Source organism: Macrobrachium nipponense, chromosome 26, assembly GCF_015104395.2.
Source record: "Macrobrachium nipponense isolate FS-2020 chromosome 26, ASM1510439v2, whole genome shotgun sequence".
In the NCBI taxonomy this organism is placed as follows: domain Eukaryota; kingdom Metazoa; phylum Arthropoda; class Malacostraca; order Decapoda; family Palaemonidae; genus Macrobrachium; species Macrobrachium nipponense.
Genome location: NC_087215.1, coordinates 25,171,138 through 25,188,251, shown reverse-complemented (window position 1 = coordinate 25,188,251; position 17,114 = coordinate 25,171,138). Strand labels below are relative to the sequence as shown.

At 41.3% G+C, this 17,114-nt stretch overlaps 3 protein-coding genes across 3 annotated transcripts in view; 2 read left to right on the top strand and 1 right to left on the bottom strand.

Moving 5' to 3' along the window:
- Positions 1-17,114, bottom strand: part of LOC135200074 (DNA repair protein Rev1-like) — a 690,203-nt gene that overhangs the window by 250,997 nt on the left and 422,092 nt on the right. The window lies entirely within an intron of this gene.
- LOC135200073 (uncharacterized) lies at positions 1,443-5,227 on the top strand. The gene is made up of 2 exons (XM_064228356.1): positions 1,443-3,751; positions 4,035-5,227. The coding sequence occupies exon 1, from the start codon at positions 1,615-1,617 to the stop codon at positions 3,706-3,708; it is 2,094 nt and encodes a 697-aa protein (XP_064084426.1). The 5' UTR covers positions 1,443-1,614; the 3' UTR covers positions 3,709-3,751; positions 4,035-5,227.
- On the top strand, positions 7,232-11,374 carry LOC135199596 (uncharacterized). The gene is made up of 2 exons (XM_064227751.1): positions 7,232-9,730; positions 10,748-11,374. Exons 1-2 carry the CDS (start codon positions 7,232-7,234, stop codon positions 11,372-11,374), a joined length of 3,126 nt encoding a protein of 1,041 aa, XP_064083821.1.

Genomic DNA, 17,114 nt, shown 5'->3' with positions numbered 1-17,114 from the left:
TCGCACTACTATCATGTCTTGGTAAGGATGGTATTAAGACGTATGTACTGGATAATAGAAGAAAACGAGAAACACACTAGATCAACTAATAAAATTAGAGTATGAAATTAGAGTATCACTAGAAAATTGTAGAGTTACAGTGATTATCTTCTTTGACTTGCAAGGTGCCTATGACAGTTAACCACACAGCATTGTTATACAAATTAACAAAAATGGCTAGTGGAAGATTAGTGGCATGGAATGAAAGTTTCTTAAAAAATAGAGAATATGTGGTTAATGTGGAACATAAGTACTCTAGCTGGAGTTCCACAAGGGTCAGTACTGAGTCCTATTCTCTTTAATATCAAGATGAGTCACATACCAAATGTTGATCCAGTAACAAGCATAGAATTGGCGGATGATATTATATGTTATTATGTTACAGCGGACTCCTTTGAAATAACTTGTAGGTTAATAGAAAAGCTCCAGAGAAAGTTTATGAGTGGACCAAGAGGTGGGGACTAAAAATTAATACCAACAAGACAAAGGTTATGCACTATACAAATAGCAAACAATGTAATAGAATGGACAAGTAAGTACAAATATTTCGGCTTCATATGGGACAGCCCTACACTAACTTGGACTGATCGTATTAATTATGTAAATCAACGTCGCTATCAGAGGTTGATTATGTTAAAGGCTATTTTCTCAAACTCTTTGGAGCGCTTTCAGGAAACCCCTGATAAAGTTTTACAAACAAATATATTATGTAAAATACTTAGAATGTGGAATTGAGGTATACTCATCTGCAGTAAAAAGCAATCTAGAGAAGCTCGAGGTCATCCAAAATGTCGCAATAAGAAGAGCACTAGGAGCAAAAAGTACTTCACCAATTATGTAATTACAGGTAGAAAGTAAACTGAACCTATTAGAATTAAAATAGAATATAAGATACTGGCATACTGGGTAAAACTGAAACATCTTGATAAGGGTCACCCTGCAGGAGATGAAATCCTAAGGGATAATAGGTAGGGATTGAACTGCAAAATGCCTATAATAATAACAAATAATTAAACATCTCCAAGATGATTTTTTGAGTACAGAGCGACACTCAGGCCATCAATGGACAAATTCACGACTACGTTGGGAAACATGAATGATTTTACGAGCGATGTATATGCAATATGAAAAACAAATGAGAATCGTGAAATCATAATTCCGATCATTATTATTGAGAGAGAAGCATAAAGCTAATTTTGTTGGGGCCTCTTACCTTTGCTGTTTTATTTAACAATAAAACAACTGAAAAACTAGAACCAGTCTACTTCATTAAAACAGCCTGATAAAATTATTTATAATGGAGAATTTCACTCCATACATTGTCAAAGCTATACCATAGTCAGCTTAAGGCTGGCGTAGATTATAAGATGAACAATTTACTCTGCATCTATCAATAAGCGTGTATTCCTAGTGGATCGTCATATGGCAACCTCCACCGCCCGTCCGGTAAACGTAATCTTCACTAAGTCCACAAGCAAGAAGCATTTGTGTTTGAGGTCCTGAAGAGAGAACACATGCTGGTTCATTACGGGACCTGTTTACGGTGGTTGATACAAAGTCCTTTTAATTAAGTGAATGCCAATGGCGCTCCCGTTAGGCCTCATTTTGCTGGTGGTGGCCGGCAATGGTGTGCAGGCCTATTCAATGAATGATTTTATATCCTACACCTCCACTTTTTGCCCTGGATTCTATAGCTGTCAACAGCGAAACGAATCTGTAGATTTTCCACAAACATGTGAATGCCATGATGATTGTATCAAGTACAGCACCTGTTGTTATGATGCTACTGCTTACGAGAAAAGAGAAATGAAAAGAAGCCTAGAAAGATCGAAGTGCATTTATGAAACAAGAATGACGGTTAAGTGCTCAGAAGGGTGGAAAGATGAAAAGATCCAAGAGCTGTGCGAAATGGCATCTCCTCTGGATTTCTCTTCCAGCAAGACACCTATTCTTCATCTTCCTGTTACGAGCAAAGTGACCAACGCTACATATCCCAATTATTATTGTGCCATTTGCAATCGCGATGCTGAACACATCCAAGGTTGGAAGTACGAGTTTGGTTGTTCTTCCACAAAAGTGAGATATCTTGATTCAAATTTTCCACAACTGGTAAAGGAACGCATGCTATCAAAGCTGGAAAACTGTTCTGATTGTAACATGACCACCAAGAACATCATAAGCAATGACTTCAATCTTACTTTTCCGGATGAATCAGAAGACTGGAGAATTTCCGTAAAGATTGGTAAGGAAGAAATATCTTTCTATTGTCAAACAAAAATTTATTATAGACAGCCTATAGACCAACCATTAGAGAAGTGTTTCGAGGAGATAGATACATGTCTTAAAAACTGGAATGACAAAGAAGTCGAAGATTTGTGTAATTCCTTTAAAGGTTACATAGAAGGAAATTTCAGATATTATAGGAATATCTTTTGTGCAATTTGTAATAAAGTTTTCCATCCTAAACTATGCTCTTGGAACCCTTCTGCTGAAGGCGTTGTATTCAGATACGATTTTAGAATCCTGTATAAAGTTCCAGAAATGACGAATCAGGATTTAAAATCAAAATGTGAAGCAGATGAAGATTTCTTCCCCAATTACTGTTCTGAAGAAAAGACGACGGATATTTTGTGCCAGTTATCAGAGAACCGCTACAGGGATGGGTTCTGTATCAAAAAAGACAATTCCCCGAAAAGGATTTTCGGGGATGGGAACAACAGTATGAATGGAACTCATGGGGATATTTTGTTGATGGGAACTCTAGGAACAGAGAAATCTTCCATCCTCAGCTGGGTTACGTTTTCTCTGATATCAATATCTGTGGTGTGTCTCCTGCTCCATTTGGCAATCTCTGTGTTATCGAAAGAAATGAGGAGTCTGCCAAGAAGGAACATGGCTTCACTTTGTATTTCGTTACTTCTCAGTTACATCACCTTCATTACGGGACCTTTTCTTGAAACAAATACAACAGCATGCTATGTTTCAGCTTCAGTCATGTACTTCAGCTGGATAGCCTCTTTCTGCTGGATGAGTGTCATAGGGTTTGACACATGGTGGTGTTTTGAAAAAATGGCTACAGACTTTCACCTTGCTCAAGGCTCTGGGTGGTTCCGGTTCCTCCTTTACTCAGTTTCTAGTTGGTTGACCTCAGCAGTGGCTCTTGCAGTCCTCATAATCATTGATCAAATACAACCTGAAGGTATTGACATATCCTTACTTCCTAAATTAGGACGAGAGATTTGTTGGTTTGGAGAAAATGAGTCTTTGCAAGTGTTCTTTGTGTACCCAGTGATTTCATTTGTTGTCATAATTACCATTCTCTTCGTTCGAACAGCCTGGATCATTTTTAAGTCATCTCAAGGAAATGGGAATGTAACGGAGAACTGTGCCAGGAGAAATCTTTTCAAGATAAATCTGAGACTCGGTGTCATCATGGGCATTCCCTGGACGACTTACATCTTATCATGGTGTTTTGGCACCACATTCTTGACGTATGTTTTCGTCATCATGAATTCACTGCAAGGGACTTTCATCTTCTTTGCCTTCTCGTGCAAAAGGAAAAGGTGGAGAACTCTTCTCAGAAACTGCCAAGCTGGCTTGAACACTGTAAGGAAGAAGAACATTGAGGAAACAACTTCAACACCTGCAACTGAAGATGACAAACTATGAAAATGGGCAGAATCTCCTACACATCTATAAAGGAACATGAAAGGTAATGTCATTTTTTTTCCTAAGATGTAATCAACATGATCACATCTTTCTCCAACAGTTATTTCCCCTCTGGATAAGACTGGTTAAAGCTTGCTATGTTCCTCCAATTTACTGTTCCAGTTGGTAGTCCTGCGACTCACGTGTCTTCTCCCAGCCTCTTCTTGTCTCTGCAGAGGGACCTTATGTCTCCAGAAAATTTTGCTAAATACTTTTGCAAAAACATTATGTATCACGAAATGCATCAAAACAACATTTACATTAATCTTGCGTTTACTCAATTACAGATCTTTGTTTCTAAGATGATTTGGAACTAATGTCGATGGAGAAACACGAAATGACAACTTTGTCGAAAAACTTAGGTGGACTTGAAGGCCAAGAGGACGAAGGTGAGGGATCCCCAGAATAATCAGAAAATCCCAGAGCCACTGGCAATGATGATCGTCCAGTAATCTAGCCTTTTATGTTATATACATTTTAATGCAATTATTATCATTCATAGTGTCGGGAATTTCGAACTGATCATTCGAAATCCCCGCCATTTAACTTCACAAGCGTTGCGTTAAATTGGGGCAAGACTGAGGGATCTCGCGGGCAATTCATTGAGCAGAAAGCTGTCCAATACGCGACAGAGTTAAGACATAATTCTTAAATGCCTGGCGGGGAAGGAGCGCGTCTTATAGTAATGAAGACGAGCTAAATTGTCTATGTAGAGATTTGGAGCCAAGGACTCCGTAGCCATTCAAGAATTTGCAGATTACGGCCTTCAGCCAGAACTTTGAGTCAATTCATTGATCCCAGATGATAACTTAACTGTCATTCTTCCCATTCACAAGTAAAGTAGATTCATTGATCTCCGTAATGCCTAAATAAGCGATGATTCCCGCCTGAATTACAAGGATTCTGTAATTTATGCGGGAAAGTGTAAGTTTCCTTTGAAGTAGGGCGAAGCTACGCCTCATTCCTGCCCTAGTCCTGAACGGCGTAAATACCGTGATGTTTTAGTGTGTCTCTCGATTCTCCGGCTCCCAGCCATCGCCATGCCAGGTCGAATTCCGTCGTAACTGTAAGTTATCTTTATTCATGTATAGATGTGTCATCCCTGCGATGAGGGACTTGATTTGCGCAGCAAACGAAAGCTGCAAGTGTAAGAATGTCATTTATTTGTGATTTAGAGTAAATGGGTCTCGATTTATTGTGTTTTTTTCTTCCAGCCGTAGACTTAGTGCTTTTCAAGCACATGATATCAAAGACCCTAAGGGCTACCACGTAACAAAGCCATGAGAGCTTTCAGGTTCCTTGAATTGAATTAATGAGAGTAGTAAGAAACTGCGTGTGCAGTGGAATTTTGCTAGTAACGTCAATTTCAGTGTTGGTTCTTAATGCACATTGGCTTAGCCGCCCGTGATGCTCTTTCATTCATGTTCAGTGTATTGTTAATGTGTTTAAATGTTTATTTTTTGTAATAAAACTGTATTTTGTTGACCAAATTTTATTGAATCACACACAGATAGTTTTAGAGTGCGCCTCCTCAAGGCCTTGTCATCGGCCCATAACATAAGGGCACGAATCAGAACAAAAATAATAAAAGTCGGAGAAAATCCCGACATTTGGTCCTTCGAACCTGATGACAAGTGCTCTCTAGAGCTTGAAGGGAAATTTCAATAAAGTATGGTCTATAGGGTAGCCCTGATAGGACACAGTCAGCTCCCACCGAATCGGCCACAGTGCTCAGATAACCAGATTGAGATCTATAGAAGGCCAGGAGGTCTGGTCAATCAATTTTTAGATAGTAGTCTATCATTCTGGCAGAGACGGTATGAGTTGGTTGTGTTATATATAGGAGGAAACGACCTGGCAATCGATCACCCCAATACCGTTTGGGATAATTTACGTACTCTTATCAAATGCTTGAGGAAAATTTGTGAAATCATTGCTATCTGCGATGCAGAGATCAGAGAGTATCTCCCTGATAATCGTTTTGCTATCAATTCCGTTGAATATGTCAATAAAGTAAAGAACTGTAATGCGAGAATCTCCAAATACTGCTAAAAAGAAGTCGGTACGGAGTCCGACACTTGCCTATGAACTCTCGTGCCTACCGCGAAGGCAAACAAAGGGACGAAGTCCATATTGATTCAGAAATCCGTAACGCGTTCCTCAATCGTTTGATGAGATTGATCAGGAGAGAGAGAGACAGACAAAACAACTAAGCTCAGCTTGTTCCGATGTGCAATTAGCAACACGTGCCACTAGTCTTTGTACCCCGTCTTCCTAACGTAAGAAAAATCCTCATTTCCTAGTTTGCATAACCCCCCCCAAGAAGGAGAGTAAATAATCCAAAATGGCAGTGGCTATGATTGTCCACATCGAGGCCTCCCTGAGTCTCACAGCGGACTTACTGGCCGAATCACAGCGTGCGTTAGTAGAAACATATTCTGAGAGCGTGTACCAAAATTTGGTCGCGCAGTTGAGACAAGAAGAAGGTCAGCTTCAAGAGCTGTACAAACGTCAAGTCGTAAAGTTAGAATCTAGCTTAGATGCCAGAATCAGGCAAGCCTTAGCAGAAGCTGTTCAAGCTTCTACCCTTTTGTTGAATCGAATCGATAAACTGAAAGTCACTCAGACAGGGAATGTTTCCCTCCCCAAATTGAAACTGCTGCCTCTCCCCACTTTTGAAGGGGAAGTGCAGGAATATGCTTCTTACAGAGAATTGTTCACGATCCACGTGGATCGAAGGGCAGATTTGGACGACGTGTCCAAATTTACTTACTTGTTAGGGACTCTGGGCAGGGATCCGCTTAGGATCGTTAAATCCCTAAGTGTAACCGCCGCGAATTACCAGGTAGCGTTAGATCTCTTGGATAAGCAATATGGATTACTAATGTACACCAAACGCTCGTGATCTTGCATCGAAAACTTGCCAACATATTCGTACCCTCGTTGAACCCCGTAGAGCTGAAGAAGTTCAGGTTTGCGTTAACAGTGATCACTGAGCATTGATAAGAAAAACGATGTCAGCGTTAGACCCAAAACGAAACCCATGCAGAATAATTCTTGTCCCTTTTGCAATGAATGGCACCCGCCTCACGGATACCGCCGAGTAAGTGACGTGGCTGCCAGACGCCACATTCTACTAAGGAGGGGCCTGTGTTTTAATTGCCTTCAGTCAGGTCACCTTAGTGATAGATGCCCTAACCCCAATTCATGTAAAAGTTGTGGAAATAATCATAATACTTCCATTTGTGATAATAGCAGCTTCAGAAAAGCACATTCAGTTCCCTCCACTTCGTCCTGAAATAATCCCAGTTTAGTAAGTAACAGTCAAACTACAACCTCCCGCCCTGTAGTAAATGCGACGCCCAGGCAGCACGATAGAAACCCCCATCCGCCCAAAGAGAAAGTAGAATCAAAACCGTGTAAGAACGCCAAAGTAGCCCAAACGTCTAGTGTAGATCTTCCCTGTACGATTTTGCCAACGGCCATGGCCGAGATCCTTCACAAGCAGGGGAGTAAACGGGTTCGCTTGTTTTTGGACACTGGGAGTCAACGAAGCTTTATCTCCGCTAAAACTGCAAAGCAGTTAGGCCTGCCAGTGGTAGGCAAAGTGGCGTTGAACATTGCTCCCTTTGGTTCAGCAGAAATCAGTGGCCAGTATGACGTTGTGAGTTGCTGGGTAGAGATGGGTAATAGAATTGTTCGAATGAAACTAGTTGTTCACGAGAACGTAGACGTCCCGATTCATAACGCAGGTTATGTAAGAGTAAGACAACACCTAGTAGGGAAGGGAGTCACGTTAGCAGATCCTGACAGTAAGAGCGATAAGTTACGAAACGTGCACATTCTTGTGGGTGCAGACTATTTTAATTATTTCATTATTGGAGTAGAAAAGATCGACGGGATAAGTCTTTTTCTGACCCATAATGGCATGTCGCCATATGGGAGAGTGCCACAGTGGCTATTAGAAGGTCACAAGATAGATCATGTGAGAACGCTCAGGGTATGTAGGGTCGCGAGCAAACCAATTGCATTTGATGTTGATGAATGGTGGCATTTGGATACCGCAGGCATCGCCCCATCCGAGCAGTACACTGTCTGCGAAGCGGAAGCCATGCGAAAGGTTTCACAGAGTGTAACGAAGAAGCCTGAGGGATATCAGGTTAATTTGCCGTTCCGTTCAGAAGGTAGGCCAGAAACAAACTTTAGAAATGCTGTAGCACAGCTGGATTCGCTGCAAACCAAATTTCAGAAAGACAAGGACTACTATAATCAATATCAAGGAGTGATCGACAAATACCTGGAGGCAGGATTTATATATGAAGTAAAAGATCCAAAAATAGAAGGATACTACATGCCACATTTCGGCATTAAAAAAGATAGTAGCACGACCCCCCTTAGAATCGTATTCAATGCCTCATCCAAAGCTAAGAATAATAAATCCTTAAATGAATGCCTGTTACCTGGGCCTAATTTAGTAGAGTTGGCCTATAATTTGCTTCTAAAGTTTCGAATGAATAAATACGCCATGCTTGCACACATAAGCAAAGCATTTCATAGAGTACTATTAGATCCCCGTGATGCCAAATATACAAGATTCCTGTGGCCAGAGGTAGCAGGTCGAGCGCTGACCTTCGCTTTCAGAGTCCTGGTGTTCGGCATCACGGCTAGTCCCTTTTTGTTACAACAAGTATTGAGTCATCATTTTAGTTTAGAAGGAAGATCTGAATTAAGCAAGTCATTTTACGTTGATAACTATGTTAGTACCTTTGAAAGTCTGGATGAGATGAAAAAAGAACAAGAATCTGTCCATGCAATTTTGGATAGGGCCAGAATGCCGTTAGAAGGGTGGGCAACGAACAGTATAGCCTTCGATAGCGAGAGAGAGTGGAAAGAACCTGTGAATGTGAGCGTGCTCGGGCTGAGATGGGCTCGAGACGTGGACTGTCTGTGTGTGAAAGAAAGTGAGAGGATTCGGGAATTGGGGGAGGGATGGGTACCTACGAAACGTAGGGTACTATCTTTGCTAATGTCAATTTACGATCCGCTTGGTCTGGTCAGTCCTTTATTTGTTAGGGGAAAGCTGTTTCTCCAACAACTTTGGGAAGAAGAGATTGGATGGGATGACGTGTTATGTAAGGAAAAGGCTAAAGAAGCGCGAGAACTGTTAGCAGAGTTGAAATCAGTCAGTGATTTAACATTTCCTAGAGCGGCAGGAGTAAGAAGATCCGAACTCCATATATTCACCGATGCCAGTAGTAGGGCATACGGTGCTGTAGCGTATGTCAGAGATAAAGAAAGTAACGTAATATTACTCACCAGCAAAATGAGAATCACTCCGAAAGGGATGCTCAAGATCACCATCCCTAAATTAGAACTTTTAGCTTTGCTGCTAGGTTGTAGGCTAGCGAAAACGATTAAAGGGCTAATAGAGCCACAAGAGATTAGTATCTGTCATAGCAAAGTTGCATTAGCCTGGGTGGCATCCCCGGATGCCAAGGACAACAAAAATATCTTTATACCTAACCGTGTGGCGGAAGTTGTTTTTCTCCGCCAGATTTGTGATTTCAGTGTGAAGTATGTGCCCAGCAAACAGAATCCTGCTGATGTCTTGTCTAGGGGCGCAAAAATCCAGCAATTGCAGCAGAACCCTCTTTGGCGCCAGGGTCCAGAGTTCTTGGGAATCCCAGGAGAGCCTGTTCCTTTCAAAGAGGCAGATCTAACGAATATCAGAACCGTGGTAGCGGCGGTGCAGGAACTGAGGGAAGAAACAAGGTCTATTCCCCCAGGAGGGATATGGGAACTACTACTCAGGGAGGTTGAGTTCCGAATTTTGATTAGAGTAACCAGATTAGTGTTAAAGTTTGCAAAAGTGAAAAGGGATCCTTTTCGAGCTCTTGTCTTATTAGAGCAAAGATTCTATTTACCTACTGTGTATGCATATTTGGAGGGTGAGGTCAGACCCCCTCGTGAGATATTGAATTTTGTGAGTCAATTAAATTTAATTATAGAAGATAAATTAATTTGCACTAGGGGACGAGTGTCCCAAATTGAAGAGATGAAACATTTGATTCTTTTACCTGCTAAGGGACACTTAGTCAGAGCATACTTAAAGTATTTGCATTGTTTGCACCTCCATTGTAATGTCAATACGCTAAAGGCGATTTTTCGACAGAAATGGTGGACGCCGGGCCTGAGGTCTATTGCTAAGCAAGCAGTACGAAAGTGTCCAGAGTGTGTGCTAGCCTTCCAACCGCTGATGAGACAACCATCACCACCCCCCCTAATGAAGGAAAGGATCACCTTGCAGAAACCATTTGCCGCAGTCGGCGTGGACCACACCGCGGCCATACAAACAGAAACACGACCAGGCTATATCCTTATCGTGACGTGCATGGCCACCAGGGCCATGTATTTAGATTTCTGCCCCTCCTTGGAAGCGGAGGAATTTGTTCTAGCTCTTTGAAGATTCAGTGCTACGCATGGAGCCCCGACCTTAATCACTTCTGATAACCACCAAACGTTCAAGACGGCCAGCAACCTCCTTCAGGGACTTTATGAAGAGGATGAAGTCCAGCAGTTCCTGAGGAGGACTGGCGTAGAATGGGGATTTCAAACCCCCCATGCACCGTGGAAAGGCGGTTTTTTCGAACGTCTGATTGGTGTTACGAAGCGTGCCCTTCAGATTGCCCTCGGGAGAAAGTATCTGCCGGAGGCCCACGTATTAACTCTAGTGAAAGAGGAGGAGGCGGTAGTTAATAGTAGGCTGTTGATGTATAGCGGTGACAAGTGCGAGGACGAGGTCCCTCACCCCCTCTCATTTAGTGCGAGGTCACTTAATTAACTTAATGGCACCTGTTTTGCCAGATGAAGACCTTAATGCTACCTTCACCTCCCGGAGGCTACGGGATCGATATCTAAAGCTAACAGACACTTTGAAAGCCTTCCGGGAGAGGTGGAGGAAGGAGTACATAAGTGCCTAAGAGCCCGACACGATTGTCAGTCTGGGGAACCCACCAAGCTGCACCCCGGAGACATCGTGTTAGTAAAGCAAGAAAATCAAAAGCGGGCAACGTGGCCCCTTGGACGTGTTGTGGAGACGTACCTGGACGACGACGGTGTCGTGCGTTCGGCCAAGGTATTGTTCGAAGATGTTGAGTCCCTGCGTGCTGTCAGCAACTTGGTCCCCCTGGAACTTGCCCCCTCAGATGACGATGATGGCGTTGGAGACAAACGGCGTGACGATGTTGATGGTGCGACGGAGGAGATGGTGTGTGACGATGACGGCAACGAAGAGGTCCGAGACGAGGGAGCGTACAGCCCAGCAGTAGGTGTTCCAGGAAATGTTGTGACGTCTGGGGACGACCAAGGGATGGCACTGGCTGCAACATCCGAACAACCAGCCACAAAGGTCTTGAGTGACATAGAAGACACTGACGATATTGGTAACGATTTGAGCGATACCAATGCAGTAAGTGAGAGTGCTGAAGTGAATGATACTCAGGTATCGAGTGGTAGTGACATTGACGTTCAGTTAGGCGGACAAAGACGTTCTGCACGCCCTTTGAGAAAGGCTGCTGCTAAGCAGCGCGAGTTAATGAAGCGCTTAATGGAAAGCGACTATATCTAAGTTATAGCTAGAAACAGTGAAAGAAAACGGGAAGGTCCCTTATTCAGGTAGGCAGGGAGGGTGGACCCAAGTAAGTGTAGGTGAGTTGAATCCTCAGAGGATGGAAGTGCGTCGGGTTATCGTAAGGTAGTGGGAGGCCCCCTCTTGTGCAAACATGTCGAGCATTGTGCGGAGATAGCCCCCACCCTCAAGGTAAATTACCAAAATGTATATGAGTAATGAGTACTTCTTATAGAGAAGTGAAAGAGTTTTGAGGGCATGTGTCCCGTGAAAGAGTACATACTGAATCAGTTATAATCTATGTTTCATTAAAGGCGAATGGCCTGTCGATCTGATTATGCTTGTTGCGCGCATTCTGGAGTTGTTAAAGCACGCCTTCAATAATAACTCTAGAATGTGTGCAACAAGCATAATGCGTGTTGCATGAAGAATGTTGAAGGCAGAGTGCCTTATGAGTGTTCCTATTTGAATTTGAGAAATGCTTATTGAGTTGAACATATTGCTTTATAGAAGCGTGAGTTGAAGGTGAAGAGCCTAATATAGAAGTTTCTCTTGCATGTTGTATTGCATTTTGAGGCGAGTGCCTAAAGTCTATGCTTGTTGCATACAAAGTTGTACATACATGACTGTTTCCTTTTTCATGCCATTGATTGAGTAAAGGCAGATTGCCTTATGAGAGTGTATATTCATGTTTCCTTGATTGTGATTTTCCATTTATGCTTTTGATCTTATTGCAGGCCCATTGCCTATTGAGTTTCTATGCTGATTCATGTCTAACTTATGTGTATGGGTACATTTATATATATATACATCTGCCATTGATATTTTATTTGTATATGTGTGACATTGATTACCCCGGGTGGAATATTGATGTATTTTTTTTTTTGCCATGTCATGTTTTTTGTGTACTCTGTTAGAGTCGCTGTGGAGCACTACGCAGCAAGCCTGACTGAGTAGTGGAGTGGTTACTCCCCCCCCCCCCCCGAGCTCAGTCTTTCCTGAATTGTCCAACAATTCAACGCCCCATACTTCGGGTGTCGAGTATGTCGGGAATTTCGAACTGATCATTCGAAATCCCCGCCATTTAACTTCACAAGTGTTGCGTTAAATTGGGGCAAGACAGGGATCTCGCGGGCAATTCATTGAGCAGAAAGCTGTCCAATACGCGACAGAGTTAAGACGTAATTCTTAAGGGTAGGCTCCACTTTGGAGGGGTGCCGATCGTAAGAGATCGTAAAAATATTTGCCAAAAATACACTAATCAAGACAGGCTAATGAATTTATCAGGCATTATTTGCACTATAATAACGCATATTCTCTGTGAGTTTTATCATCCTACAGGGAAAATAAATGATTTTATGAAAAAAAATGTGAAATTCAGGGCCCTTTGTATTGAAGGTTATTTGATGATCGGTGAGAAACTACAGTCTTGAATAGAAATTCGGTCTGACAGAATGTTTGTATATCCCCTGGGAGCATGCACATAAAGTATTATCAAAATAGAACAGTAAGTAAGCACGTAATAACAAAAAAAAGAGCAACAACTTCAGGTAAGTTCAGCGAAAGCCCCGCCGAAAAATAAGGCTATAGCTAGGAAGAAATATTCATAAAAAATTCAAACCTCGATTTAGGGACAAAACCTTCGGAGAGATTGTAGTTATTATGTCACTTGATAGCCTAAAACATCTAACAATTATATTATGTAGGACAATCAAAGAAAACCCCCCCCCTTCCCGAAAAAGCCAAACCAGAGAAAAAGCGATTTTTTCTGAGGACAAGAAACTTGAAAAATTTGTTTAGACACCCCTAAAATGGTTCTCTGAGATGAAACTACTCGTAGAAAACGTAGAAAAGACATCGACCAATTTAGAGGGATACTATACTATTTTTTTTATATTTGCGATTTCCATATTTATCGGCTGCGTTGTTGCTCTCTTTTTTGTTGTTGTTACGTGCTTATTTACTGTTATATTTTGATAATGATTTATGTGCATGCTCCCAGGGGATATACCAACATTCTGTCAGACCGAATTTCTATTCAAGACTGTAGTTTCTCACCGATCACCAAATGACCTTCAGTACATTTTTTTTCTTAAAATCATTTTTTTCTTAAAATCATTTATTTTCACTGTAGGATGATAAAACTCACAGAGAATATGCGTTATTATAGTGCTAATAATGCCTGATAAATTCATTAGCCTGTCTTGATTAGTGTATTTTTGGCAAATATTTTTATGATCGGCACCCCTCCAAAGTGGAGCCTACCGGGAAGGAGCGCGTCTTATAGTAATGAAGACACCATGAATTTTCATTAATGAATATGATTTGCTATTCCCTAGTATGAGCTAAATTGTCTATGTAGAGATTTGGAGCCAAGGACTCCGTAGCCATTCAAGAATTTGCAGATTACGGCCTTCAGCCAGAACTTTGAGTCAATTCATTGATCCCAGATGATAACTTAACTGTCATTCTTCCCATTCACAAGTAAAGTAGATTCATTGATCTCCGTAATGCCTAAATAAGCGATGATTCCCGCCTGAATTACAAGGATTCTGTAGTTTACACGGGAAAGTGTAAGTTTCCTTTGAAGTAGGGCGAAGCTACGCCTCATTCCTGCCCTAGTCCTGAACGTCGTAAGTACCGTGATGTTTTAGTGTGTCTCTCGATTCTCCGGCTCCCAGCCATCGCCATGCCAGGTCGAATTCCGCCGTAACTGTAAGTTATCTTTATCCATGTATAGATGTGTCATCCCTGCGATGAGGGACTTGATTTGCGCAGCAAACGAAAGCTGCAAGTGTAAGAATGTCATTTATTTGTGATTTAGAGTAAATGGGTCTCGATTTATTGTGTTTTTTTCGTCCAGCCGTAGACTTAGTGCTTTTCAAGCACATGATATCAAAGACCCTAAGGGCTACCACGTAACAAAGCCATGAGAGCTTTCAGGTTCCTTGAATTGAATTAATGAGAGTAGTAAGAAACTGCGTGTGCAGTGGAATTTTGCTAGTAACGTCAATTTCAGTGTTGGTTCTTAATGCACATTGGCTTAGCCGCCCGTGATGCTCTTTCATTCATGTTTAGTGTATTGTTAATGTGTTTAAATGTTTATTTTTTGTAATAAAACTGTATTTTGTTGACCAAATTTTATTGAATCACACCCAGATAGTTTTAGAGAGTGCGCCTCCTCAAGGCCTTGTCATCGGCCCATAACATCAGGGCACGAATCAGAACAAAAATAATAAAAGTCGGAGAAAATCCCGACACATAGTTTTGTATCTTTATCATTTGTGTCTGATGATTTGTACACCAACAAAATGAAGATGATACTCCTACTTCATAAGGACTGGCAGACCTGTTTATGAAAAAAATAAAGCCAAATGAGTGTGCCTGAATCTTTAAATGATGATCTCTCAGCCTTGAATATGCCTTAATAACAGAGTATTGCTTCCTGTGATAACTCACGTGAGAACACTTGCAATGTACCCACTCGAGAACTAGAAGAGTTACCTATCAGGTCAACTACAGCATTCCAAAAATTAAATCTTCTTCATCTTCCCAGCTTTAACCCCTTTTTATATGGTCCTTAAAATGAAAGTTTAGCTAGAGGATTCCAGTAATTGAACAGAGTATTCATAAAGAATACTCACATACTCAACAGGAAATGTTTCCTGTAAAGAGGTTAATATAATGATTTTTTTTTTTTAAGAAAAAATGTCCGCTCTACTGACAGGTTTACGAACAATGTGGCACTGCAGCGGACATTAATCTTATTAATTGAAATCTGCAGATATATAATCTTCTACACGAGGTAAAATATCACTGAATAAACCAGCACATGAAACTTCAGATAATGATAAAGAATATATATTGATTTCCGGTTAATCTTGTTTTTAAAGTTTCATAAAGTTCCATCAGGCAATTTAGTTAAACAGGCAGACAGATAGACCGAACCGAACCTTAGCGGCTGAAATGCTCCACAATGATTCCAATGACATAAGTATCTAGATTTTTCTCGTATTGCAAGAAAATATATAAGTATGCTTTATCTCCCAACTCTACAAAAAATCCACATGCACCTTCATACCCTATACCCTAGAGACGGGAATGAAGTCGCGGAAAATGTTACAAGCTCCTCGTAAAGCCCTGCAGTTGTGCTCCAGACACAGCACAGTAGAATCTTTATAAGTATATGACAATTTCACCAAGAACTGAGTATGCCCCTGCTTAGAGCACTCAAAAGTCAATAAATGACAGTGTTTTTTGGGTCATACAGCATAAATTGTCGATAAAAATGAACCTTTAGAGCACATATGATCTTGAACGTCGGACATGGCAAGCTTATTTAGTAGGGCAGAGACATTAAAATTCATCGATTTGAAAAGGAAATCACAAAAGTATATATGCTAAGTAGAACGTTTATTCCATTATCGAAAATATGCGACCTCTGATGTTTCAGGGTCAAACCAACTCAAACAAATTTCGTGAAACCAGAGGAAGTGAAGGCGTTGACGGGAATTCTAGGAATAGAGGAATCTCGCATTTTAATTAAGCTGGATTACGCTTTCCACGAAATCAACGTCGGCGGCGTCTCCTGCTTCGTTTGGCATTCCCTCTGCTGTCGAAGGAGCCGAGTAGTCCTCCAGGAAGGAACCTGGCTTCATTTACTTTTTCTTCTCAGTTACATCACCTCCATTGCGGAAACTTTGCTGGAACCAAACGTCAGCATGTTTGTTTCAGCTTCAGTCATGTACGTCAGTGGGATAGCCTCCTTCTGCTGGATATGCGTCGTAGCTTTCGACACATGACGTTTCTCACTTTCTTATCAGTTAAGCCCCTAACTGTGGTCAACTACTGCCTTAATAAAAAGTGCTTTCTGAACAATCATTTGAAAAAACGAAACACATCTATAAGCATTTTGACATTCCAAGTTGGGCCAAGAATACCGCCTTGAAACTAGGTCGTTTTAAAGCTACATATGTGCTCCATGTATTTCACATCAACGTACTCCTCGAACATGGTAAGAGGAGAAAATAGCATTCTCTGTGGACGAGATAACGGATAGGCACACGGTTTCCGGTGAGCTAGCGAATCCTTACTAAATATAACACGTCACGACGACAAGAAGTTTAGAAAATATTCTAAAAAATATGTAATGAGGAGAGCCGACCTTGCTCTGCATTTTGGTCATGGCCTCACTAACTATGTCTCTTGAATTGAAGTTACCACTTACAATGTCATACCAATTGGTTTTATGAGATTTCCACTTGCAGACTATTAATTGGCTGATGTTCAGTCCATTTCTTGTGACCAATACTAAAAGAATTGGACGAAGAATTGTGTGACTTTTGCATAATATGGACGGTTTTTCATCGATTATTTATTAAGAGAGAGAGAGAGAGAGAGAGAGAGAGAGAGAGAGAGAGAGAGAGAGGATACATAATAACTTTGCAGAATATATTTCATTGTCGGTTGGACACTGTCGGTCACTGCCGTAACTTCACTGATAGATATTGAAAAACTTCAGCCACCAGGAATACCAAAGTCTTTGCTACCAAAACTAAATGTATATATATATGTGTGTCTTTTTGTAGCAGAGTCACCACCTTTGCTATTCATCATCGTGCCTACGATTGTGTCTTTCAGTTCCATATTACCCTTTTACATCAAGACTTTACTTCTCTTGTGTCGACAGCATCGACAACTGAGCAGGATCTTGGGATCACAGAGTAACAGAGATTTAGTC